General features: G+C 45.1%; 1 protein-coding gene across 1 annotated transcript in view; it reads right to left on the bottom strand.

Moving 5' to 3' along the window:
* galnt2 (UDP-N-acetyl-alpha-D-galactosamine:polypeptide N-acetylgalactosaminyltransferase 2) overlaps positions 1-25,524 on the bottom strand; it is a 172,454-nt gene that overhangs the window by 129,294 nt on the left and 17,636 nt on the right. The window contains exon 2 of the mRNA XM_038800613.1: positions 14,748-14,841. Within this exon, the coding sequence (XP_038656541.1) occupies positions 14,748-14,841 (94 nt within the window). The remainder of the gene's footprint in view (positions 1-14,747; positions 14,842-25,524) is intronic.

Here is a 25,524-nt window from a genome sequence, read left to right as displayed (position 1 = left end):
AATAACACCCATAACAGGGAAATGAAGGTTGTTGATGGGGACAATGGGGTTGCAGTTACTGGTATTGGATTTGTATGAGCCGCTCACAAACATCCTCCTTCTAGGGGGCCCAGGTTCCAAGTCCACGAGCACTACCCCCGAGATGACACTGACAACCTCCCTCGAACAAAACCCTCACTTTCCACGTAACCATCCTAACTGGGGGGGCTTGGCCTGCCCTGTCTCATTGTTCCCATCAAGCCCCCCCACCCACCCCCCTGAATCCTCCCATACACTCCCTTTCGAAAACACTTCACTTCGTATCAGTTCCCTCCCCCAGCTTTTCACATCTCCGAGGCCCATAAAAATCTGTTCTACCAGGTTCCGATGGCTGCAGCCCCTCCCCCCACCACATTTCCGTTCATTGGCCAGCTTGAGCTAGCCAGTGTGAAGGCCTCTGCCCAGGCCTCACTCCCCTCACCCCAACCCCGGTCCCAGGAAAACAAAGAAATCCCCATCAACACACAACCCCAGTGTAAACACACAAACTCCAAAGAACCATTATTGCAAAAGAAAATCCCAACTCTACCTTGTCCAAATAAGCAACTTCAACTCATTTAGCACATATAACAACATGCAGTGAAAAACATACACTCCTCCACCCCCCTCCCCTCAGTCCAAAACCAATCTTCAGTCCCATTTCTCACTTCTGCCACAGGCCTCCGCCGTTTCCACCGTCTCAAAATAAATGTCTTTGGAGTTGTAGGTCACCCTCAACTTAGCTGGGTCCTCAGATTTTGCCGTCTAGATCTGTTTTCCTCGTCCCCCACTTTGGCTCGCAGACCCTTGTTAGCTTCCATCACCCTCTGCAGCTCCTCACCCATCAAGGTGAGCTGATCTCGGTGTTGCGACAAGGCCTCTTCCACTTCAGTTTCTCACCCTGCTCCCGCACCTCGGCCGATGTCCTTGACACCGCCGCCTTCACCAGGGCAATCGCCTCTTCCACCAGCACCTTCAATGCATGAAGGCCTGCCTTCTCAACCTTGCCCCTTGCCTGAGGTGTGGTGATCCTCTGGTTAAATCACCGCTAGTCAGCTCTCCTCAAAAGGGAATCATGTCCTTCCTCATCATTCCCATGTGCTTTGCAAACTGTTTTTCAAGTTCGACAACCATCACCTCGGTCATCTTTTCTGCCGTGAACAATGCGGCCCCACCCCAGTGACCCAGCCTCCACCATCCTTCCAGTTGCCAAGCAGACCCTTCCACTCAACGGTGAACCTTCACTCGCCCCTTCTTCACGACAGCTTTCCTTTGGGTTTTGGACATCCTTCTTCACCATGTCTTCCTGCACTTATTTAATGAAAAATTGCCCCTGGGACCGGGTATTAAATTCTAAAAATAAAAATCAAACTTTGAGCAGGAGCCACCCATCATGCGATCTCCTCCTACATGCAGCCACCAGAAGCCCCCCAGACTCATATCTAATGGAACAATATTTACTTGAGTTACTCTCGACCTTTTTATGTACTTATGGAAGCTCTGTCTGCTTTTTTATTTCTTGTTAGAATAATCTCATATTCTAATTTCTCACATTTTTTTAGGCTGGTTTCTAAAATGTTCTCTTTCTGAACTAACCTACCACTGACATTATACTTTTCTTCCAATTCGATACCATCAAAAATGTTCTTATTCAGCCACTTGTTTAGTTAGATTATGCATGCTTTTGTACAGTCTTTCCCAATGGAGTAGATCTTTGTTGAGAGTTATGAAATATCTCCTTAAATTCTTTACCATCTTACCTTTTGACATATTTTCCCAGTCCACAGTAGCCAATTCCATCTTCCTATTTTTATAATTGCCTTTATATAAACGTTTAAGACACTAGTATAAACTTTTAGGACACTAGTATAAACTTTTAGGACACTAGTTTGAGACCTAAGTTTCCCACCTTCAAACTGAATGTAAAATTCCATTATGATTAACATCTGAATTGCAGAGGTAATGAGTTGTCAATCCTAAATATATTACATTTGCAAGCCTTGCAATTATATAGCAACTTTACAGCTAATTATGTAAGTTTTTAAAGCAGCAATCGCTAACCTAATGTAGTAACCAAAATAGCCAGATTGCAGCAGCAAAATCCCACAAATAGCAATGAGTTAATGACCAAATGGATTGGCCATGATAAATTGCCCTTCGTGTCCAAAATTGCCCTTAGTGTTGGGTTATGGGGATAGGGTGGAGGTGTTGACCTTAGGTAGGGTGCTCTTTCCAAAAATCGGTGCAGACTTGATGGGCGAATGGCCTCCTTCTGCACTGTAAATTGTAAATTCTAAAAAATCTGTTTTAATGACTCTGGGTAGGAATAAATATTGGCCAGGATTGAGGGAGAACTCCCTTTCCCTTCTTCCATCAGTATCTATCCCCATCCACCTGAGAGTGTAGGTTCAACCTTCAACCTGAACTCTCAGCTGTATTACTCAGAAGCATAGGTGTCAGCACTGAGCCACATGCGGCATGGTGGCACAGTGATTAGCACTGCTGTCGCACAGCCCCAACGACCCGGGGTCAATCCCAGCCGTGGCTCACTGTCCGTGTGAAGTTTGCACATTTTCCTCGTGTCTGCATGGGTCTCACCCCCATAACGCAAAGGTGTGTACGGTAGGTGGATTGGCCATGCTAAATTGCCCCTTAATTGGAAAAAAATAATTGGGTACTCTAAATTTGTTTTTAAAAATCACTGAGCCACAGCTGACAATTGGAGGGTGGGAAAGCAGCCAATGGTAATGAACTACAGTAGGACATGATAGTTGTGCATGATATTCAACAATCTATTTAAGAACTCATTAAAACTTTCAAGGCATTAATTGTAGGATAAGTGTCCATACTTGGACACAGATTGAAAGTGAATTTACGGAAAGCGACAGGCCCCGACGGAGTCCCTGGGCAACCTCTCAGAGCCTGCGTTGGCCTGCTGGCGAGTGTATTTACAGATATCTTCACTACCTCACTCCTCTGCTCTGAGGTCCCCACCTCCTTCAAGAAGACCACCATAATACCAGTACCAAAGAACAAGGTAGCCTACCTCAATGACTACCGACTGGTGGTCCTGACGTCTGTTATCATGAAATGCTTCGAGCGGCTAGTCATGAGATGGATCACTGCCAGCCTCCCAGACGGTCTCGATCCACTGCAGTTTGCCTATCACCGCATCCGGTGCACAGCAGATGCTATCTCCCTGGCTCTACAATCAACACTCGAACACCTCGACAACAAGGAAGCCTATGTAAGACTGCTGTTCATAGGCTACAGCTCCACCTTCAACACCATTATCTCAACAAGACTAATAACCAAACTCTGCAATTTGGTCTTGACCCCTCCCTATGCAGCTGGATCCTCGACTTCCTGACCAACAGACCGCAATGTGTCAGGATAGGCAATAGCACCTCCTCCACAATAGTCCTCAACACCGGGGCCCCGCAAGGAGGTGTGCTCAGTCCTCTACTGTACTCCCTATACACATGTCTGTGCAAGATTTAACTCCAACTCAATCTATAAGTTTGCGAATGATATGACTGTGGTGGGCCGCATCTCAAACAGCGACGAATCAGACTACAGGACGGAGATAACTCACTTGGTTGCATGGTGTACTGAAAACAACCTCTCTCTAAATGTCAGAAATACCAAGGAACTGATCATCGACTTCAGGAAGCGTAGCACGACACACAGTCCCATCTGCATCGACGGCTCCGAAGTGGAGATGGTCGGTAGCTTTAAGTCCCTGGGGGGTCACCATCACCAACAATCTGTCCTGGTCCACTCGCGTTGATGCAACAGTCAAGAAAGCCCAACAACGTCTCTACTTCTAGAGAAGCTAAAGAAATTTGGCATGTCTGCATAGACTCTCTCAAACTTCTACCGATATGTGATAGAGAGCATCCTATCCGGCTGCATCACAGCCTGGTATGGCAACTGCTCGGTTCAAGATCGCAAGAAACTGTAGAGTGTGGTGAACTCAGCCCAGCGCATCACAGAAGCTTGCCACCCCCAAATTGATTCTGCATACACCTCCCGCTGCCTCAGGAAGGCAGAGAGCATTATCAGAGACCCCCTCCCAGCCAGGCATTGCCTTCTTCCAGACCCTTCCATCAGACAGAAGGTACAGAAGTCTGAAGACTCGCACATTCAGACATAGGAACAGCTTCTTCCCCACCACTACAAGACTCAACGACTCCCCCTCAGACTGATCTGTTCCCTGCAAGAACACTTTCACAATGTCCTATTCTGCTCTTGCTCATGTATTTGCTTTGTTTGGCCCCTTATTCCGCACTGTAACCAATCACTTTTGTCGATGTACCATTTGTCAATGATCTCTGTTGATTATTCTTTTGTCTACTATGTACGCACTGTACATTCCCTCGGCCGCAGAAAAATTATTTTCACCGTACTTCAGTACACATGACAATAAATCAAATCAATCAATCAACCATACAGCAATGAGGGCAGCACGGTGGCCTAGTGGTTAGCACAGCTGCCTCACGGCGCTGAGGTCCCAGGTTCGAATCCCGGCTCTGGGTCACTGTCCGTGTGGAGTTTGCACATTCTCCCTGTGTCTGCGTGGGTTTCGCCCCCACAACCCAAAAAAATGTGCAGGGTAGGTGGATTGGCTACGCTAAATTGCCCCTTAATTGGAAAAAATAATTGGGTAATCTAAATTTTTTTAAAAATAAATCATACAGCAATGCAGGTTCTTAACATCTAAAGAAGTTTTATTACATCTCAAACTGTGTCTCCTGTGCAATAAGTTTCTGCTTTCCTTGATTTGTTAATGCAGATTGTGCATCTGCCATCCATTTGTTGTTTTCACCATGTGATATCAGTTATCATAACTAGCAGCCAGTATTGTAGATCACAGAATACAGTGAAGAGGCCCTTTGTCCCATTGAGTCGGCACGGACACATGAAAGGCATCTGACCTGCCTACCTAATTCCCATTTGTCAGCTCTTGGCCCATAGCTTTGAATGTTATGACATGCCAAGTGCTCATTCAGGGGGCTGCACAGTGGCACAGTGGTTAGCACTGCTGCCTCACGGTGCCGAGGTCCCAGGTTCGATCCCGGCTCCGGGTCACTGTCCAACTGTTCATGTGGAGTTTGCACATTCTCCCCGTGTTTGCATGGATTTTGTCCCCACAACCCAAAGATGTGCAGGGTAGGTGGATTGACCATACTAAATTGCCCCTTCATTGGAAAAAAATTGGGCACTCAAAGTACTCATACAGGTACTTTTTAAAGGATATGAGGCAACCCACCCCTCCCAGGCGGTACATTCCAGACCATCACCACCCTCTGGGTAAAAAGGTTTTTCCTCAAATCCCCCTAAACCTCCTGCCCCTTTCCTTGAATTTTGTCCCCTCATAACTGACAATTCAACTAAGGGGAACAGCTACTACCTATCCACCTTATCCATGGATAGGGAGCACCACAATTCTCAGGGCAAAGGGGACAGATGACAGATCCAGCCTTAGAATCATGTAGAACTCTGGTATTTTTCGCATCTCATGAGACATTTTTGTGGTCTAAAAGGTGCTAGTCTGAGCGTGAGGTTGTATCATGCAGTTTCGCATTCATATGGCTAAAGATGTTGGTAATTATCAGCTTATATTCCACTCAAGTAGCAAATAGCCCTTGTAATTAGTTTACCCAGTGTACTTTCCAGCATCCTACCCAACACAAGTAGTGAAGTCACCAATCATTGTTGGTGAATTGTTGGCTAGTACAATTGTTGTGGAACTGACGTTTTGCTTCATTGCTTTTCATGTTATTTTCATAAGTACCAATAAGTAATGGGTAGGTCATGCTTCAGTTACCAACACAGAGCCTGCTAGGATCTCATTAGTCCTGTTCTAAAAATTAAATTGCCTGCCCAATGTCTCTACTCGCTGGCTCCACTGCTCAGAAAATTTCCTCACCATGTCAATAATTTGCCTTCAATTTAATGGGTGAACGTTCTCTTGTGTGGAACATCATGAAATAATGGGACAAAGTTATGATCCCAGCTGATGTCACTACTGGACAAGTCAGATTCCAGGATAGGGCCCGGCTTGATAGATTGTAAGATGGAAGATGCTACTAAACAGAGCTACTAAACAGAGTCACAGGACTGCCAAAGAACTATTAACGAAAGAATAAAACATGTATGAAAAAATGAAATGAAAATCACTTATTGTCACAAGTAGGCTTCAAATGAAGTTACTGTGAAAAGCCCCTAGTCGCCACATTCCAGCGCCTGTTCTGGGAGGCTGGTACGGGATTTGAACCCACACTGCTGGCCTTGGTCTGCTTTAAAAGCCAGCTATTTAGCCCACTGTGCTAAACCAGCCCCTCTATCAAACAAGAAAAGATAAACTATAATACCTTTCCAAATTTGTGAGGATAACACAAGTCATACTCTAATGTTCTCAGTAAGTACACAGTCCAAGTAAACTAATAGGCCAACTGTGGTCAGACACACCACACTCCGAAACCAAGTGGCAGATGCAACCCACGGCAGCTTCTATGTATTTCTCATCAATTCCCTCAAGATGTTGTCACATTATCATCCAACTTGTCTCACTGGAACTCTAACTTTCACACAAGGGTTTCCAACTCGAGTGGAGGCAGTGGCATAGTGGTATCGTCACTGGACTAGTAATCTAGATTCCCGGGGTAATGCTTTGGGGACCAGATTTCGGATCCCAGCATGGCAGATCGTGAAATTTGAATTAAATAAAAATCTGGTATGATTTTTTCTTTCACTTTTTCCAATTAAGGGGCAATTTAACATGGCCAATCCACCTACTCTGCACATCTTTTGAGTTGTGGGGGGTGAGGCCCACACAGATTCGGGGAGAACGTGCAGACTCCACACAGACAGTGACCCAAGCCAGGAAATCGAACCCGAGCATTCTGTGCATGAGACAGCAGTGCTAACCACTGTGCCACCCTCAAAAGGCTACTGGTGTCCATGAAACCATTGTCAAACTTTTTAGAAACACATTTGGTTCACTAATGACCTTTAATGGGCAGCAGGGGTAGCACAGTGGTTAGCACTGTTGCTTCGCAGTGCCAGGGACCTGGGTTCGATTTCCAGGCTTGGGTCACTGTCTGTGTGGGTTTTCTCCGGGTGCTCCGGTTTTCTCCCACAAGTCCCAAAAGACGTGCTTGTTGGGTGAATTGGACAATCTGAATTCTACCTATGTGTGCCCGAACAGGTGCCGGAGTGTAGCGACTAGGGGCTTTTCACAGTAACGTCATTGCAATGTTAATGTAAACCTACTTGTGTCACTGATAAAAATTATAATAAGGAAGGAAATTTGTCATCCTTAACTGGTCTGGCCTACAAGTGACTCCGGATCCACAGCAATAAATGCTGGCCCAGCCAGTGATGCCCACATTCCTTGAATGAATAAACAAAAATTTTGCTCTCAAAGAACGTGCCTTGGAATCTTCTCCCAAGCAATGCTTTTTCTCGAATAGTTTCACCAAGGATCTGCCTCCAGGGTTTCAATCTCTCCTTCCAGTGTTCCTCTGCAATGAATCACCACATTCAAGCTTCCATTCAAACTCTCGTACTCAGCCACTTGAACAGAATACCACTACTTCATAGGCTGTATTAAGGTGCCGGTAACGTTTGGGTCACCTTGGATCTGGCTTCTCTCAGCCCGACTTTAAATCTGGGGCTGAATTCTCCGCCGTCGGGATGTTCCATTTTGCCGGCAGTCCGGAGGTTTCCCCTACGGTGTGGGGCTTCCTCACAATGGGAAACCCCATTGACCAGCCGCCGAAACGGAGAATCCCGACAGCTTGCTGAACCAGAAATCTGGTGCGGTGGGATGGAGAAGCCCGCCCCTGATTCCTGCAGCAGTCGCTTCTTTTTTTAAATATTTTTATTCTCCTCCTTTTTCACAATTTTTCTCCTGAATTTACATCCAACAACAATCAATAACCAACAACAAATATCTCAAACCCCATAATAGTAACAACGATCCCATCCTCCCACCATGCCCAGACATCAGCCCGCATGTTAACATAAACAAATGACAAAGAAAAAAAAGGAATCAGGGATTACACAGAGCCATCTTCAACATACACAGCCCCCCTCCCCCCCCCCCCACTAATGCTCGATGTTATCCAGTTCTTGAAAGTGCATAATAAATAGTGCCTATGACTTGTAGAGCCCCTCAGAGCTTCCCCTCAGTTCGAACTTAACCTTCTCAAGGGTCAAGTATTCCAACAGGTCCCCTCGCCACTCCAGGGCACGTGGTGGAGAGGCCGCTCTCCATCCCAGCAGGATCCGCCTTCAGGCGATCAACGAGGCGAAGGCTATGATATCTGCCTCCGCACCCGTTTCCAACCCTGGCTGATCCGACACCCCGAATACGGCCTCCCGGGGACCCGGGTCCAGCCTCACATGCACCACCGTGGAAATTACCCTAAACACCTCCTTCCAGTACTCCCCTAGCTTTGGACCGGACCAAAACATATGAACGTGATTAGCGCGCCCCCCCCCCCCCTCCCCCGCAACGTTCACACACATCTTCTACCCCTTCAAAGAATCGGCTCATCCTTGCCCTCGTGAGGTGTGCCCTGTACACCACCTTCAGCTGTATCAGCCCCAACCTTTCACATGAGGTGGAGGCATTCACTCTCCGGAGCACCTCACACCAGACCCCCTCCTCTATAACCTCTCCCAATTCTTCCTCCCACTTCGCTTTGATCCCCTCCAGTGGTGCCTTATCCTTTTCCAACATAGCTCTGTATACCGCTGACACTGTCCCTTCTCCAGTCCATTTGCCGCCAGCACCTCCTCCAACAACGTGGAGGCCGGTTCCTCCGGGAAGCTCTGTATCTCCTTCCTGGCAAAGTACCAAACCTGCATATACCTAAGCACTTCTCCCTGCTCCAGCCCATACTTCGCTTCCAGCTCCCTCAATCCTGCAAACCGACCCCGAGGAAACAAATCTTTTAGAGTCTTAATCCCCTTCTCTTCCCTTTTCCGAAAGCTTCCGTCCCACCTCCCTGGCTCAAATCTGTGGTTCTCCCGGATCGTCATTTCCCTCGACCCTGCCCCCAACCTGAAGTGTTGGCGAAACTGCCTCCAGATTTTCAATGAAGCTATTACTACCAGACTCCCTGAGTATTTCCCCGGAGCTATCGGGAGCGGGGCCGTTGTTAGTACCTTCAGCCCCGACCCCCTGCACGAACTCTCCTCCATTCTGACCCACTGGGAATCAACCCCTCTGACCCAGCTCCGCACCTTCTCTACATTCGCCGCCCAGTAGTAGTACATCAGGTTCGGGAGACCCAAACCCCCTGCCTGCCTTCCCCTCTGTAGCAGCACCTTCTTCACTGGCAGCAGTCTCTTTAATGAAGAACCCTTTTTCTGCTCCTTACTTTAAATTCATTGAACAGAATCTTTTTTCAAGATTCCTGTTCTTTGTTCCTTTAACTTGTTTTCCTGAAACATTCTTCTGTCCTATTACCTGTTTTCTGGGACTTTGTTCTTTAGCTTGGGACTGGCTTTCTGTCTATGTGCAATGTCTTGCCTACAGGTTCGTGCAGTTTCTGTGATGTTGTTGACCCCTCAATTGCCTTCTTTCAGCTGAACTGTCTGCTCTATTTCTCTGCGTGCGTCCTTGTTACAAAGCAACAGCTTCGTATATTTAACCCCGTATTTGCTTTAACATCATAAAGCCCTCATTACAACTAATGGACTTACAGATTTTTTTTTTTGAAACATTAAACTAAAACTGAAGTTTTAACCCTAGCACACAAATACAGGCATGCAACATTAATCTTACTTAAAGCTATATCTCATTTCTAATACCCGCAAAAACAAATATAAATTACTTTAAACCATCTCTATTTCCTAACAACAAAGACTAGAATTTATATAGTGCCTTCCAAAGTCACCACGTGCTCCAAAGCACTTTAAAGTCAGTTAAGCATTTTTTGAAATGTAATCGCTTTGGAATATAATAAATGTGGTTGTTACTTTGCACATAGCAAGGCCCCACATCCAGCAATATGGTTATGACCAGATAATCTTGTTTGTGATATTGATTGTGGGACAAATATTAGCCAGGATACTAACAGTCCCACTCTTCTTCAAAATAGTGCCATGGGATCTTTGAGGTCCACCCGAGGTCAGGCGTGGCCTCGATTTAATGTCTCATTTCACTGATAGCTTCATTAATTTCCCACTGTACACTGCTTTAGTCACCTCAAAAATTTCGATCAGGTTTGCTAAGTCTGGCCTAGCTCTACAAATCCACGCTAGCCCTCTGATCAGCTGAAAACTTTCAAATTGGTTCAGTGACCCGATCTTTAATTATGAATTCTAGTAATTTCTCAACAACCAATGTTAGGCAAACTGACTTATATTTCTCAGGTTTCCCTCCTTCACTTTTATTAAAGAGTGGAGTGTGACATGCACAGATACTAATGCAAAGTAATTATTCAATAAGTCAGCCACTTCTTTACATTCACTGGCAGTATCACCGCTAACAGGTCTCAAGAGGCCCACACGGCTCCTGACAACCCACTTTACACGAATACAACTGTAAAATGTGCTGTTTATGATATCCCTTGCAAGTTTACTTTTGTACATCCTTTTTGTAGCTCTTCCTATCTGTTTCGTTGCTATTTGCTACTTTTTGTACCTTTCTCATTTGCTAGGACCTGTGCTATTTTTTGCATTATTGTAAACTTTTTCTAATTTAAAGGAACTGGGGAGAGGTGGCATGGTGGTATGGTCACTGGACGAGTAAATCAGAAACCCAGGGTAATGCTCTGGGAATCCGAGTTCGAATCCTGCCAGGCAGATGGTGCAATTTGAATTCAATAAAAATGTGTAATTAGAAGTCTAAAGGTGACCATGAAACCATTGTCAATTGTTGTAAAAACCCATCTGGTTCACTAATGTCCTTTAGAGAAAGAAATCTGCCATCCTTACCTGTCTGGCCTACACTGGACTACAGACCCACAGTAATGTGGTTGACTCTTAACTGTTCCCTAAAGGGCAATTAGGGATGGGCAATAAATGCTGGCCCAGCCAACGACACCAACTCCCGTGAATGGATAAAAAGAACAGTTGATGAATTGAGAGAACTGTTGAAAATGTACGCATTTGTAATGATCTCACCTATTTCCTTTAAAATCCTGGGATGGAAACCATCTGATCCAGGAAATTTTACACTCTTTCGTTCTATAATTTTCTTCATTATGGTTATTTTGCTCATGTTAATTTTGGTGAGACCCTGTCCAATATTAGCTTCCTTGGAATGTCTGGCATGCCGCCCATTTCCTCTAATGTAGATGTTGATGCAAAGTAATTATTCAACAATGTCAGCCATTTTGTTATGTTTATTGACAGTATCACCACTAACAGTTCACAAGGGACCTACAGTGCATCTGACAATCCTTTTTTTCCTAATATAATTGTAAAATACTGTTGTGTTAATTTTTATATTCTTTGCAAGTATCTTTTCATACAGCCTTACTTGATGGTAATTCTTACCATCTGCTGTTCTTTGTATCTTTCTCATTTGCAAGGTCTTGTGCTATTTTTTGTATGCTATTCATCTTGTTTGATGTTGCCTCACCTTTTTAGTCATTCATGGAGTTTTGTTGGCAAGTAGAGCTCTTACCACTGAAGGTTATAAACAGGTTCTACATTGTATTTAAATTCTTTATTGAACACCTGCCATTAAACTTCTGTTTCTTTCCCCATTAGCATACTTATCCAGTTTTCTGTGGGTAGTCATTGTTTCATCACAGTGAAGTAAACCTGATCTAACTCTAGAATCTTAAAACCTATTTCAGGTTTCTCTATTTCAGACACTACGTTATCATAAGATAATTGAGTCGATTAGATAAATTGATCACGATTAGATAAGTCAATAATTCTCCTTAGGGAATTGGGGCCTTGGTTACAAATTTTGTCTTGGAAAACTTGGGAGTAATCACTCCACACAAGCTTTCCCATGACAAATGCAACCTGCTGCCCTCAACTGTAAGCACTCCATTAGTTCATTAAGGTTCCTGTTCTCTAATTGTCAGCTACAACATTGGGAAATTGACTAGCCGTTCTGAACACAAGTACAGGCTTCTGTTCACAACATATTGCCTGTATTTTTCCATTGATAGGAGATAAATACTAGTCTCTTTTTTTTTAATCCGCTGTCTGAACAGCCATTTATTTTAGCAGTTTGTCTCATAATCAGTAGCCTTTCCATATTTCAGATTAAATCTTTGTGAAATAGGTTGACATGTGGATTTCCTGAATAATGCAGAGGCATTCGCATCATACAATTTTCATTTTACTTTTACATTGAAGGGTGGGGGTGGGGAATGAAATACTTGGCAAAAGAGCAAATCCCTTGTTGCAAGGATAAAACTCTGAAAGGAATTGAATCTTTCACAAATGTTTCATGCAATTTTTATGATTTATCGAAAATAAGTTGTGTGAATATAAAAACATACGGAACAAAAAGAGAAATATTAAAACAGAAGGAAAAACTGTTAATCTTACAATTTATGGTAAGAGGACATGAAAAAAGTGTACAGTGTTGGAAACACATGTGATAAAGGTTTAACTGGAATATAATGAGAGTAACAGAGGCCAGTGACTGGGAGGTTAAGATGCCAGGGAATAAATCATCCAGAAAGGACAAAGATGTGGAGAAATGAGAACATTGGTAAGAACGAACTTTGCAATCATGAAAAGGTATTATATAGGTAATTGCATTGGCGATGCAGCAAAAATAATGTGAATTGGAGTAATAAGATAACTATTAATTGCTACATACAGACTGGACAGTTACATAAAATAGATAAATGACTTTACATTTGTCTATCCTCATGTATAAAAGCCTCCAATTTTCTTAATAAAATCGTTAAAATATGGACTCAAACCATAGCTAGCAGAAGAGGCTACTATATCAATAACAGCTATACTATTCAATTATTGGCTACCAGACCTGAAACTGACCATAGACAGATGTGTGGTTGATACTGCAGAAACTGCAGCACAGAGGGAATTGGGGGTCCTTGTGCATAAATCACAAAAAGCTAGTATGTAAGTTCAGCAGGGAAGGTAAATGGAATGTTGGCCTTTATTTCAAAGTGAGTGGAACATAACAATAGGGAAGTCTTGCTAAAACTGCACAAGGCACTAGTTAGACCACACCTGGATTACTGTGAACAGTTTAGGCCCTCTTATCTAAGGAACGATATACTGGCATTGGAGGCAGTCCAGAGAAAGTTCACTAAATTGATTCTGGGTACGCAGGGATTTTCTTTTGAGGAGACGTTAAGTAGTTGGACCTGTACTCGTTGTAGTTTAGAAGAATGAGAAGCGACCATATTGAGACATATAGGATTTTGAGGGATTTGACAGGGTAGATGCTGAGAGGTCGTTTCCTTTTGTGGCAGAGTCTAGGACCAAAGGGTAGCATCTTAAAGTAAGGGGTCGCCCATTTTACAGAGATGAGGAAGAATTTCTTCTGTCAGAGGGTAGTGAATCTGTTGAATTCTTTACCGCAGAGAGCTGTAGAGGCTGGGTGGGTCATTAAGTATGTTCAAGGTTGAGATGGGCAGATTTTTAATCAGTATGGGAATCAAGGGTTAAAGGTATGTGGCAGGAAAGTGGAGTTCAGGAATATTTCAGATCAGGTATGATCTCATTGAATGGCCTTCTTCTGCTCCCAAGTCTTATAGTCTATAGGTCATTCAGAGAGGGTTGCAGCAAATCAGTGACCCATTACACCAGACAAACATTTGATTCCTTCTTAAGTTGGCTTTAAAACACCTCTGCAGCAGTACTGAAACAAAGTGCAGTCTATTGCTGCATTTCTCTTTTTAATTCATTCAAGGGATGCAAGCATGGTTTGCAAGGCCAACATTTTCAACCCATCTTCGATTCTACTCGACAAAGTGCTGGTGAGTCGCCTCTTGAATTGCTGCAGTCCGTGTGGCATAGGAAGCCCCACAGTGCTGTTCGGAAGGGTGTTCCAGGCTTCTGACTCATCAACAGCAAAGTAACAGCAGCAATACAGTTCCAAGCTAAGTATGGTGTGCGGTTTGAAGGGGAACTTGCATGCGGTGGTATTCTTACGCGTCTGTTACCCTTGCCCTTCCATAATTAGATTGTTGTCAGGGCCACTGCCTTAAGCAGCCACATGTCAATATTGCATGGACAGTTAACATTTGACAATGGCAAAGATGACCTTGAAGAATTTGATGAACCCAAGATAATTAAACTACTAACATTTGAGGAAAGTCCTTGTGTTTGACTCAAAACCTCATACTCTTAAAGAACCCTCGCAGAAACATTTTTTAAAAAATCACAGATAGTAAGTATGGTGCACAGTGGTTAGCACTGATGCCTCACAGCGCCGGGGGCCTGGGTTCAATACCAGCCTTGTGACTGTCTTTGTGGAGTTTGCATGCTCTCCCCGTGCCTGCGTGGGTTTCCTCCAGGTACTCCCATTTCCTCACACAATCCAAAGACAGGTTAGATGAATTGGCTAGGCTAAAAAATTGCCCTTTAGCGTCCAAAGATGGGCAGGTTAAATGGGGTTATGGGGATAGGACACGAGCAAGGTGCTTTTTATGGGGGCCGATGCCAACTCGATGGGCTGAATGGCCTCCTTCTGCACTGTTGAGGTTCTATGGATTGCGTTTCATCAGGCAGCATTCTAACGTTGCAGAGTTATTTTTACCTACCAGGAGGTAATGTCTCCACATTCGGTGTTTTTCCTTCTGCTTTACTGTTCTGACCATTCTTTCTCTTACTTGGATCTATAGAATTCCACTCATCCTATAAACAGAGTCATAAAGAATAAGTTAAAAGGAGCAGTATTAATCAAATTACATTATTGTAAACATCTAAACAAAACTCGTGATTTGAAAACATTTATGATATGTTAAAATTGTTGAACTATTTCGAAAGTACACAAGAACTTATGAAATAGGAACAGTAGGCCATACAGCCCCCCATGTTTTGCACATCATTCAATACAATTGTGGATAATCTACTGGCTTAACTCCACTTTCCCACCTGCTCCCATGTTTCTTGATTCAAGAGATCAAATATCAACTCATCTCAGACTTGAATACATCAACGATGCTTGAAAAGATCAACTTTGGGATAGGAAATTCCAAAGATTCCCAGCTTTTTGAGTGAACAAGTCATTGTAATTGTGCCCCTGTGTTTTAGATTCCACAACCAGGGTAAACTACCTTCAGGTTTTCACATATTCCAATGAGCCCACTTCTCAATTTGCTAAACTCCAGAGAGTTCAGGCCAAATTTACTCAGTCTCTCATCACAGGACTACCCTTTCATCCCTGGGACCAATCTGGTCAATCTTCGCTCCATCACCTCCAAGGCAAGTATATCCTTCCTTCGATATGGGCCGCAACTGCACATACTATTCCAGGTCTTGTCTCACAAATTTGTAGCACGGCTTCCTTACATTTGTACTTCAGTCCCCTTACAACAAAGACCAACATGCCATTTGTTTTCCTGGTTGAGTGCTCAACCTGCACGCTAAATATATCTATTCCTTATTTGAAAGAGTACACCCAAGTCTCTGAGTATCAACATTTAAAAATTTCAGGCTCTAAAAACAATCTGCTTTTCTATTCTTACTATCATAGTGAATAACTTCACACTTGCCCACATTATATTCCATCTGCCACGTGATGCCCACTGATTTAACCTGCCAGTATCCCTTCACAACCTCCCATGTCCTCCTCACAAGTTACAATCACACCTAATATTGTTGTTACAAATTTGGATACATTACTCTCAATCTCTTCATCCAAATCATTAATATAGATTGTAAATAGCTGAATCTCCAAACATTAATCCTGGCAACATTCCACTGGTTACAGTCCGCTGACCTGAAAATCCTCCCTTTATCCCCGCTCAATACTTCCTGAAAGAATGATAATAAGACAGAGATTGGGATGAAATGTTTTGGAAGCCAAAAAAACGAACAAGCAAATAGTTGATAAAACAAGAATAAAACAAAATACCGTGGATGCGGGAAATCTGGGGGGAAAAAACACAGAAAATGCTGGAGGAACTCAGTAGGTCTGACAGCATCTGTGGGGAGAAAAAGTTAACTTTTCAAATCTATATGACTTCTTCAGAAAAAAATAGAATATGTAAACGAGCCAGGAATATAAAAATAGATTTTAAGAGCTTTTACAAGTGTATAAAAAGAAGAGCAGCTAAAGTAAATGATGGCCCTTTGTAAGCAGGGACAGCGGAAATTATCATGGGGAATGAAGAAATAGCACAAACATTTAACACATGTTTTGTGTCGGTCTTCACAGAATAAGCCACAAATAACATGCCAAGAATATTAGTGGCACGGTAGCACAGCGGTTAGCACAGTTGCTTCACAGTTCCAGGGTCCCAGATTCGATACCCGGCTTGGGTCACTGTCTGTGCGGAGTCTGCATGTTCTCCCTGTGTCTGCGTGGGTTTCCCTTCCACAGTCCAAAGATGTGCAGGTTAGGTGGATTGGCCATGCTAAATTGCCCTTAGTGTCCAAAAAGGTTTGGTGGGGTTTCTGGGTCACGGGGAGGGTGGAGGTGCGGGTTTGGGTAGGGTGCTCTTTCCAAGGGCCGGTGCAGACCCAATGGGCCGAATAGTCTCCTTCAGCACTGTAAATTCTGTGAATAGAGGGTAACAAGTAGCTAATATGAGGAAGGAACTTAATATCAGAGACAAATTAGTGGAGTAACTAAGTGGCTAAACGCCAACAAGTCCCCAAACCTGATGGCCTACATCCAAGGGTTCTAAAAGAGGTTGTTTCAGAGATGGTGGATGCACTGGTTATGGTTGTCCAAAAGTCCCTCGATTCTAGAATGGTCCCAGCAGGCTAGAAGTTAGCAGCTTTTCAACAAAGAAGGGAGAGAGAACAGGGAAGTACAGATCAGTTAGTGTGACATCAGTCATCGGAGAAATGCTGGAGTCTTTTATTAAGGAAAACTTAACAATGTACTTAGTCTGATCAAAGTTAACGTGGTTTTAGGAAAGGGAAATGGTGTTGGACAAATTTAGAGTTTTTGAGGTTGCCACTGGTAGGATAGGAAAAGGGGAGCCAGCTGATTCAGTATATTTGTCCAAATTACCTGACAGCACGTCTTTCGGGACTTTTGGGAGGAAACTGGAGCACCCGGAGGAAACCCACACTGACACGGGGAGAACGTGCAGACTCCGCAGACAGTGACCCAAGCCGGGAATCGAACCCTGAACCCTGCCGCTGTGCTAACCACTATGCTACCGTGCTGCCCATTAGTTAGGTTTCCTTTGATATTTTGAGCTTTGTTACATTGGCTCCACGTTGGGCCAATGTCACCTGTCTCATTTTTGTTTAATTTATTGATTTTTTGGTTTATTGAAAGAGTATCTTGGTTTCTGCTTCACCAACCAGCTTGGATCCTGTTAGTGCTGGGAATTTAGCTGTTTACATTACATATGAATACCTTATGTGAAGAGACATAGAGTAGGGTATGCAAATTTGCTAACTACAAATCTAAATGTAAGAGTGAGGAGGAAACAAAGAGGCTGCAAAGAGACATAGGCAGGTTAAGTGAATAAGCAACAAGTTGGCAGATGAAGTATAATTTGGGAAAGTGTTAGGTTATTCACTTTTGTAGGTAAGAAGAACAGAAAAGCAGAGTATGTTTTACTGTTCAGAGAGACTGGAACGTACTTGTACAAGGAACAGAGAAAGTTTGCATTCAGATACTGCAAGCAATTAGGAATGCAAATTGCATATTGCTCTTTATTTTACTGGGACTGAAGTACTAGAATAAGGAATTCTTGCTACAATTGTACAGGGCTTAGGTGAGACCACACCCAGAGTAGTGCGAGCAGGTTTTGTCTCCATATTTAAGGAAGGGATACTAGCCTTCGAGGCAGTACAGCTACTGATCACTAGATTAGCTTCTGGGATGAGATAGTGCTTCTGTGATAAGAGGTTGAGGAATCTAGAAGATGGGTCACAGCCACAGATAAAGGAGTGATTAGTACTGAGACGAAGAGAAACTTCTTCACTCAGAAGACTGTGAATGCTCCATTGTTTAGTACGGCTGGGATAGATAAATTTTTGGTCTCTTGGAAGAGATAAGGGAGCGGGTAGCAAAGTGGAGTCGAGGCAGAAGATCAGCCATGATTGCAATGAATGGTGGAACAGGCTGCATTGGCCATATGGTCTAATCCCACGTCTATTTCTTAAGTCACCTTAAACTACCTCTGCAATGGCAATCAAACCCACTTGTCTCTATTTGTGCACATCTTTACCAGCCTGCTAAACAACTTTCTGATTTACAACTAAAAAGAGAAATCACTTTTGTCCACTCGAATGGACCCCTCCTCCAGAAAGCATTCAAAACTATTACCCCCCTCCCTCTATTCAGTCAAGTATCCTCTACCTTTCTATTCCACTTTCCTCACTCACCCTCTCCGATATCCCTCCCTTTTCTATGTATGACTCTACCCCTATCAGTCTCCTATTCACAACCTCCAATCTCCCTCCGTCAACACCTCCCACCTCAATCTAGGTCCACTCATTCATCCTAACCCAGCCCAACTTGGATGCAGCAGTTAGTCCCAACTCTCCATGAGCAATGTCAAAAGAGATCAGATAATGGTTATTCATTCTTCAATGACAAGACAGATCAAATAATAGATAAGTATGATTGTTCAATCAGGAACAACTTGTCTGCCATTCTAAATAAAACAATTGCAAAATGTTACACACATGAATATAATATTTTGGCCAGGGCAAAACCCAGCAAATCTTCATACCATAGAATTCCTCCAGTCCAGAAAGAGGACATTCGGCCCATCAAGTCTGCACCAACTCGCTGAAAGAGTACCCACCCAGGCTCAATCCTCGCCCCAGCCCCGCAACCCCACCCACGCAACCCCACCCAACATTTGGAAACTAAGGGGCAATTTATCACGGCCAATCCACCTAACCTGCACAATTTTGGACTGTGGGAGGAAACCGGAGCACCCAGAGGAAACCCATGCAGATACGGGGAGAACATGCAAACACCACACAGTCACCCAGTGGAAATGGAACTCAGGCCCCTGGCGCTGTGTTTTGGCAGGGCTACCCACTGCGCCACCAATGTACCAGGCTGAATTATTATTTCAAGGCCAGTCAGCAGGCAGGGAGACAAGGAAAAGAAAGAACTTGCATTTATTTGGCACCTTTCACAACCTCAGGATGCCCTAAAGTGCTTCACATCCAAAGAAAAGTACATTTGGAATATATTGTATTGTAGGGAAATATAGCAATCAATTCACACATAGCAGGCTTCCCAAATATAAATGAGATAAAGTTTTTTAAATAAATAGAGAGTACCCAATTCATTTTTTTCCTAATTAAGTGGCAATTTAGCGTGGCCAATCCACCTACCTTGCACATCTTTGGGTTGTGGGGGGGAAACCCGCGCAAACACGGGGAGAACGTGCAAACTCCACATGGACAGTGACCCAGAGCCAGGATCGAACCTGGGACCTCGGTGCCATGAGGCAACAGGACTAACCCACTGCGCTACCGTGCTGCCCTGTCAATGAGATAAATGACCAGGCTATCTGCTTTATGATGTTGGTTGAGGAGTAAATGTTGACTAGGAAAAAAGTTATTATTGTTAAAAGGCAGAGATTACAACCAGAAGGTGTGGAAGTTTCTGTATCAAAATAAGCAAAATAAAGTGCACAGTACGATATAAATTATGGGACAAGAATGCTGCTTCAATTCACATGGGATTTACTAGGCTATAGACAGAACTTCGAAAAGCTGACAAAGTTAATTAATCAGGGAAAGGATAGCAAAAGAACAAATAACCATCAAAAGGTGAAAGTGCTCAAGGCAATTTCGGAATTTCTGTTTTCCTCATATGTTGTTGAGTTGTTCGCCTGTTGTGTGTGCATTATCTCCGTGCCATGTTGGTGTGTATGTATGTGTATGCGAGACAGTGGCCAGAATTTTCCAGCCGTTTCCACTGATGGGATCTGCAGATCCCGCCGGTGGCGAACCGCGCCACGGGTTTCGCAGCACCGCAGGGAATTCTCTGGCGCCGGTTTTTGTGGGCGAATCGCGCCGCTGGATCCTCCTGGTGCTCCCACGCATGTGCCGACTCACGCCGGCCGGCAGAGGCCTTTTGGCGCCAGTTGGTGCTGCGCCAACCCTGCCGCCGCCGGCCTAGCCCCCAAAGTTGCAGAGGATTCCACACCTTACGGTCATGCCATTCCTCGGCACCAATATGGACCACCCCGCCGGATACCGGAGAATCCTGGCCTTGATCCAAAATGCTTGGGGTCGAGTCTGTCTCTGATTTCAGAATTTTTCGGATTTTGGAGTAAGATCCGCATGTATGGTGCGAGATGGGAACTGTGTGGCGCACTCGAAAAAATGTACGGATTTTTCACTTTTCGAAATTTCAGAAAAGGGAGCTCAAGTTGTACTTGCTTTACAGAGTTATTCTTTGAGAAAGAGATCATTTGACAGAAAAGATCTGACTCCAATCAGAAATTCTGACTGTATATCTTCAAAAGCTGTTTCAACTGGCCTATTTCAGCTCCCCCATGTCCTCAGACAAGTCTGCATTGCTTTAAATACTGTTAATCTTTTTTAACTAACTTAGAGTGAGAACAGAACTATTTCACTGTGCGCACAGCTTCAGCCAGATCAGAACTGAACTAAAAATGCTTTCTCAAACAGCTTGATGCCTTAGCTCAACCCAGCAATGACACCATCTCACCAAGCTGAAACCTAATCAACTCCCCAGGGTCAATACAAAATTGCATTAGCCCAAGCATTTTAGGACGGTTAATTGCACCTATAACTCCTAAAATCTTTGTCTTGCAAACTAAGTGTAGTAATCCACGGGAGGCAGGAGTTCCATCACCACACCAATATTTATTTACAATAACGATATTACAGGAGCAGCTACAAACAGTGCTGCTAGCAGTCCAGTCAACTTAAGACTGGCTCACAAAGCCTACACGGGTGATTGTATGGGCCCCCTCAATGAGCTATCATTGAGGGAGCTCATACTCCAATTGGCCAAACAATAAAGCCAATTGGAGTTCATTACCCACCCCCCCCCCCCCCCCCCCAAGGTCCGAGGAATTCCTGCCAGCTGGCATTCCTCTGAGCTTCTTCCTGCTCCTCATGTCTGGGTCTGTCACCTCTGTGTCATCCGCCGGGTCGTTCTCTGAAGTGGGCGGGGTGTACCTTATAGGTGCTCATCTTTTCCTTGACGACCTCCTTGGAAGTTGTTCGTCCTCCTCCTCGGGGAGAGGTGTCGCGGCGGCCTCGTCGAGTGCGTCCATCTCCGAATCTGATGACTGGATGACGGGGTCTGGAGAAATTGCTCGGGGCTGGGGTGTGGGTATCCTTTCCGTCTGGGCTATCCCAGCTTGAGGCGGTCCTGCTTCATCTGCCTCCAGGTGTGGTTCCGCTGCCCTTATTTGGTCTAGGTGTTTTTTCAGCACCTTACCTCCTATTGAAACCTCATAGGATATGGGCCCTGTTTGGGACTCTACCGTGCCTTTGACCAACGTTGGTCATTCCCATAATTCTTGACCCAAACCGGTGCCCCCACCTGGAAATGTCTCTGCTGCCGACTATTATCATGCCCCCTGCGTTGGGCCCCCTGTTGTTTCTCCACTTTCCCCGTTAAATTTGGGAAAAGATGACTCAACCTCGTTCGCAGCCGCCTTCCCATTAAGAGTTCAGCTGGCGGTATGCCCGTTGTGGAATGCGGTGTGGTCCTGTAATCAAACAGCCAGCGGGAGAGCTTTGTGTCTATTGACGCTGCCGGCTGCTTCTTGTGTCCCGCTTTAAGTGTCTGGACCGCCCTCTCTGCCAGTCCGTTGGTCGCTGGATGATAAGGGGCCGTTTTGATGTGACGGACTCCGTTTTCCTTCAGGAATTTTCCAAATTCCCCACTTGTGAATGCCGTTCCGTTGTCCAACACCAATACCTCCGGCAGTCCATGTGTTGCAAACAAGGTCCTGAGCTTTTCAAGTGTCGATGCTGTGCTTGCCGTGTTTACCCGGTGGACGTCCAACCATTTGGAGTGGGCGTCCACTATCACCAAAAACATTGAGCCCATGAAAGGGCCGGCGTGGTCAATATGCAGGCGGGTCCACGGTCTGCCTGTCCATTCCCACGGGTGCAATGGCGCCGTTGGTGGCACTCATTGCCCCTGTTGGCACTCCTGGCACCGACGTACCAAGGCTGCTATGTCTGTGTCCAAACCTGGCCACCAAACGTAGCTTCGAGCTAGCATCTTCATTTTAGATACTCCTGGGTGTCCGTGATGTAACTCAGTTAAGATTGCCTGACGGCCCCGAGCTGGGATGATTACCCGGGCTCCCCATAATAGGATACCGTCTTCTACGGTTATTTGGTCCCTTCTGCTCCAGTATGGGTGCATCTGGGGCTCCACTGGTCTTTCCAGTTCCCCTGTTAGCAGTAAATGCTTCATCTTGGCTAAAACTGGGTCTTTTTGCGTCCACAACTGAATATGTTGTGCGTCTACTGATAGGGTATCCAAAAAATTTAGAGTCATTACTGTCTCCTCTACTTTTGGTATTTGCGGCGGAGTGTCTGGGAGGGGAAGTCTGCTCAAAGCATCTGCATGTGCTACTCGTGTTCCCGGTCTGTGCTCCAGAACGTATCCGCCAGTAGCAACGCCCAGCGTTGGATTCTAGCTGATGCAATCGGGGGTATTGACTTGTCTTCTTTTAATAACCCTAATAACGGCTTATGGTCCGTCACTATGGTGGATTTCCACCCGTACAGATACTGGTGACATTTTTTTACTGCGAATATCACCGCCAGTCCTTCCTTCTCGATTTGGGCGTACTTCCTCTCAGCCATCGCCAAGGTCCTCGAAGCATAGGCTATTGGCCGTTCTTCCCCATTACTTCCTCTATGGGCTAAGACGGCTCCTACCCCGTAGGGGGATGCATCACGTGACCACCAACTCCTTCCTTGGGTCATAATGTTCTAGGACATTTTCAGATGACAGCTGTTCCTTAATGTCCCTAAATGCTCGGTTTTGGCAGGTGGACCATTTCCATTCTTGTCCCTTTTTTAGTAGCTGGTGGAGGGGTTCTAGGATGGACGCCCTATTTTCAATAAATTTTCCATAATAGGTTACCAACCCTAGAAATGATCGTAACTCCTGGACCGTGTTGGGAGCTGGGGCTTCTTTTATTGCCCTTACTCTGTCTTCTAATGGATGCAAGCCTGACTCGTCTACTTTATATCCCAGGTGCGTCACTTGTGGGGCCAGAAAACCACATTTTTCCCTTTTTAGCCGTACGCCTGTCTTTGCGAAACGCCTGGGCACTTCCTCCAGGTTCCTTAAGTGTTCCATGTTTGTCCTACCCGCGATTAAGACATCGTCCAAATAATTCTCCACCTGCGGTAGTCCCTGCAGAATATTTTCCATCGTACGCTGGAATATAGCGCAGGCTGATGACACTCCAAAAGGTAGCCTAGTATAATGAAAAAGGACCTTCAGGGTGTTGATCGTAGCGAACTTCTGGGAGCCCTTGTCCAGTTTTAACTGCTGGTAGGCGTGGCTCATGTCTAGTTTCGTGAACAAAAGCCCACCTGCCAATTTGGCATATAGGTCGTCTATTTTCGGGATTGAGTATTTGTCCAGCAGTGCGTATTTGTTTACTGTCTGTTTGAAATCTCCACAGAGACGTAGCGAGCCGTCTGGCTTCAAAATTGGTACCACCGGCGCTGCCCATTCCGAGAATTGTACTGGTCTGATAATGCCGTTGCGCCGTAACCTTTCTATTTCGTCATCTACTTTCTTCCTTAATGCAAAAGGTACCGGCCTGGCCGTACAAAATTTCGGAAGGGCTTCTGGGTCCACGTGCAAAGTTGCTTTGGCGCCTATGATTTCCCCCAAACCTTCCTGGAAGACCTCCGGGTATTTTTGGAGTACTCCACTCAACTGCCCGCTTCCACTCTGGAAAATTTTCATCCAATCTAATTTTAGGTCTTTCAGCCAGTTCCGTCCAATTAAGCTTGGTCCGGAGCTCTCTACTATCGTCAACAGTAATCGGAGCAATTGTTTCTCATATTCCACAGGTACATGAGTCGTGCCTAGAACTTCCAGGGGTTCCCCAGTGTAGGTTTTAAGTTTTGTTGAAGTTTTTGTTAGGGCTAGTGGCTGGAGTCCATCTTTGTTTTTCTAAATGCTGCCACTCCCATTACTGATACGGCCGCACCCGTGTCTATTTCCATTATTGTCGGGCGGCCGCCCGTTCACCCGTGGGGTAATCCTAATGGGTTCTGCTTTCTTCGTTGTAATATTATATAATTGTTCCCCTTCGGAGGAGGATGGGGCGTCTAGGTTGTGTACTTCCCTGCGTCCCCGCCTGCTATTCCTCTTTTGCCACCTCCTTCTAGGGTTTCTGTTGTTGTTACCCCACTCTGTCTGGTGCCAGAAACGCTCCTTCTCTGTTGGGGGAGCCTCAGCCGGTACTTCCCTCTGTCTCCAGTTAGTCCTGGCAAACTTGGGGGCAGTTCTGGGGTTTTCCTTTTTCCCTCTATTCCTCAGGTTTTTCCTGAGAGCGGCTATCTGGTAGCAGGACCCGTTGTGGTAGTCCCTCTCACCAGCTATCTACCTCCATTGGCGCGCCCGTAGTTCCTGCGCCCCACTTGCTGCCTTTTCTAGGGACAGTGCGAGCTGTAATGCCTGCCTGCAGTCTAGCTCCGTTTCCGCCAACAGGCGTTTCTGTATTGTGAGGTAGTTTATACCACACACTAACCCGTCCCAAAGCATTTCATTTAGCGTCGGGCCGAACTCACATTTTTCCGCCAGCCTTCTCAGGCGGGTCAAGAAATTTGTGACCGACTCCCTGTCTTCCCGCTTCGCTGTGTAGAATCTGTACCTACGCAAAATGAGGGTTGGTTTTGGGTCGTAGTGCTCTTTCACCAATTCCGTTACTTCTTGGAAAGTTTTCGTGTCCGGCGCACCGGGATAAGTCAGGCTACGTATAATGGCGAAAGCGGAGGGTCCGCACGCCGACAGCAGGATAAGCCGTCTCCTTTCGTCCGTCAGTATATCATTTGCCCGGAAGAAGTAACACATTCTCTCCACATACTGGGACCAGTCCTCAATAGCCGGGTCGAATGCCTCTAACCTCCCAAAAAACGGCATTTTTAAAATGCCAAGGCTTACCCTCCGAGTGCGGCAGCTGGTCTCCGCAAAATTCGTAGTTTACCTCGTCGCCACTGTAGTAATCCACGGGAGGCAGGAGTTCCGTCACCACACCAATATTTATTTACAATAACGATATTACAAAAGCAGCTACAAACAGTGCTGCTAGCAGTCCAGTCAACTTAAGACTGGCTCACAAAGCGTACACAGGTGATTATATGGGCCCCCTCAATTAGCTATCATTGAGGGAGCTCATACTCCAAGGCCAACCA

Source organism: Scyliorhinus canicula, chromosome 6 (genome assembly GCF_902713615.1).
Source record: "Scyliorhinus canicula chromosome 6, sScyCan1.1, whole genome shotgun sequence".
Classification (NCBI taxonomy): Eukaryota; Metazoa; Chordata; class Chondrichthyes; order Carcharhiniformes; family Scyliorhinidae; genus Scyliorhinus; species Scyliorhinus canicula.
This window is presented reverse-complemented; position numbering and strand designations above follow the sequence as displayed.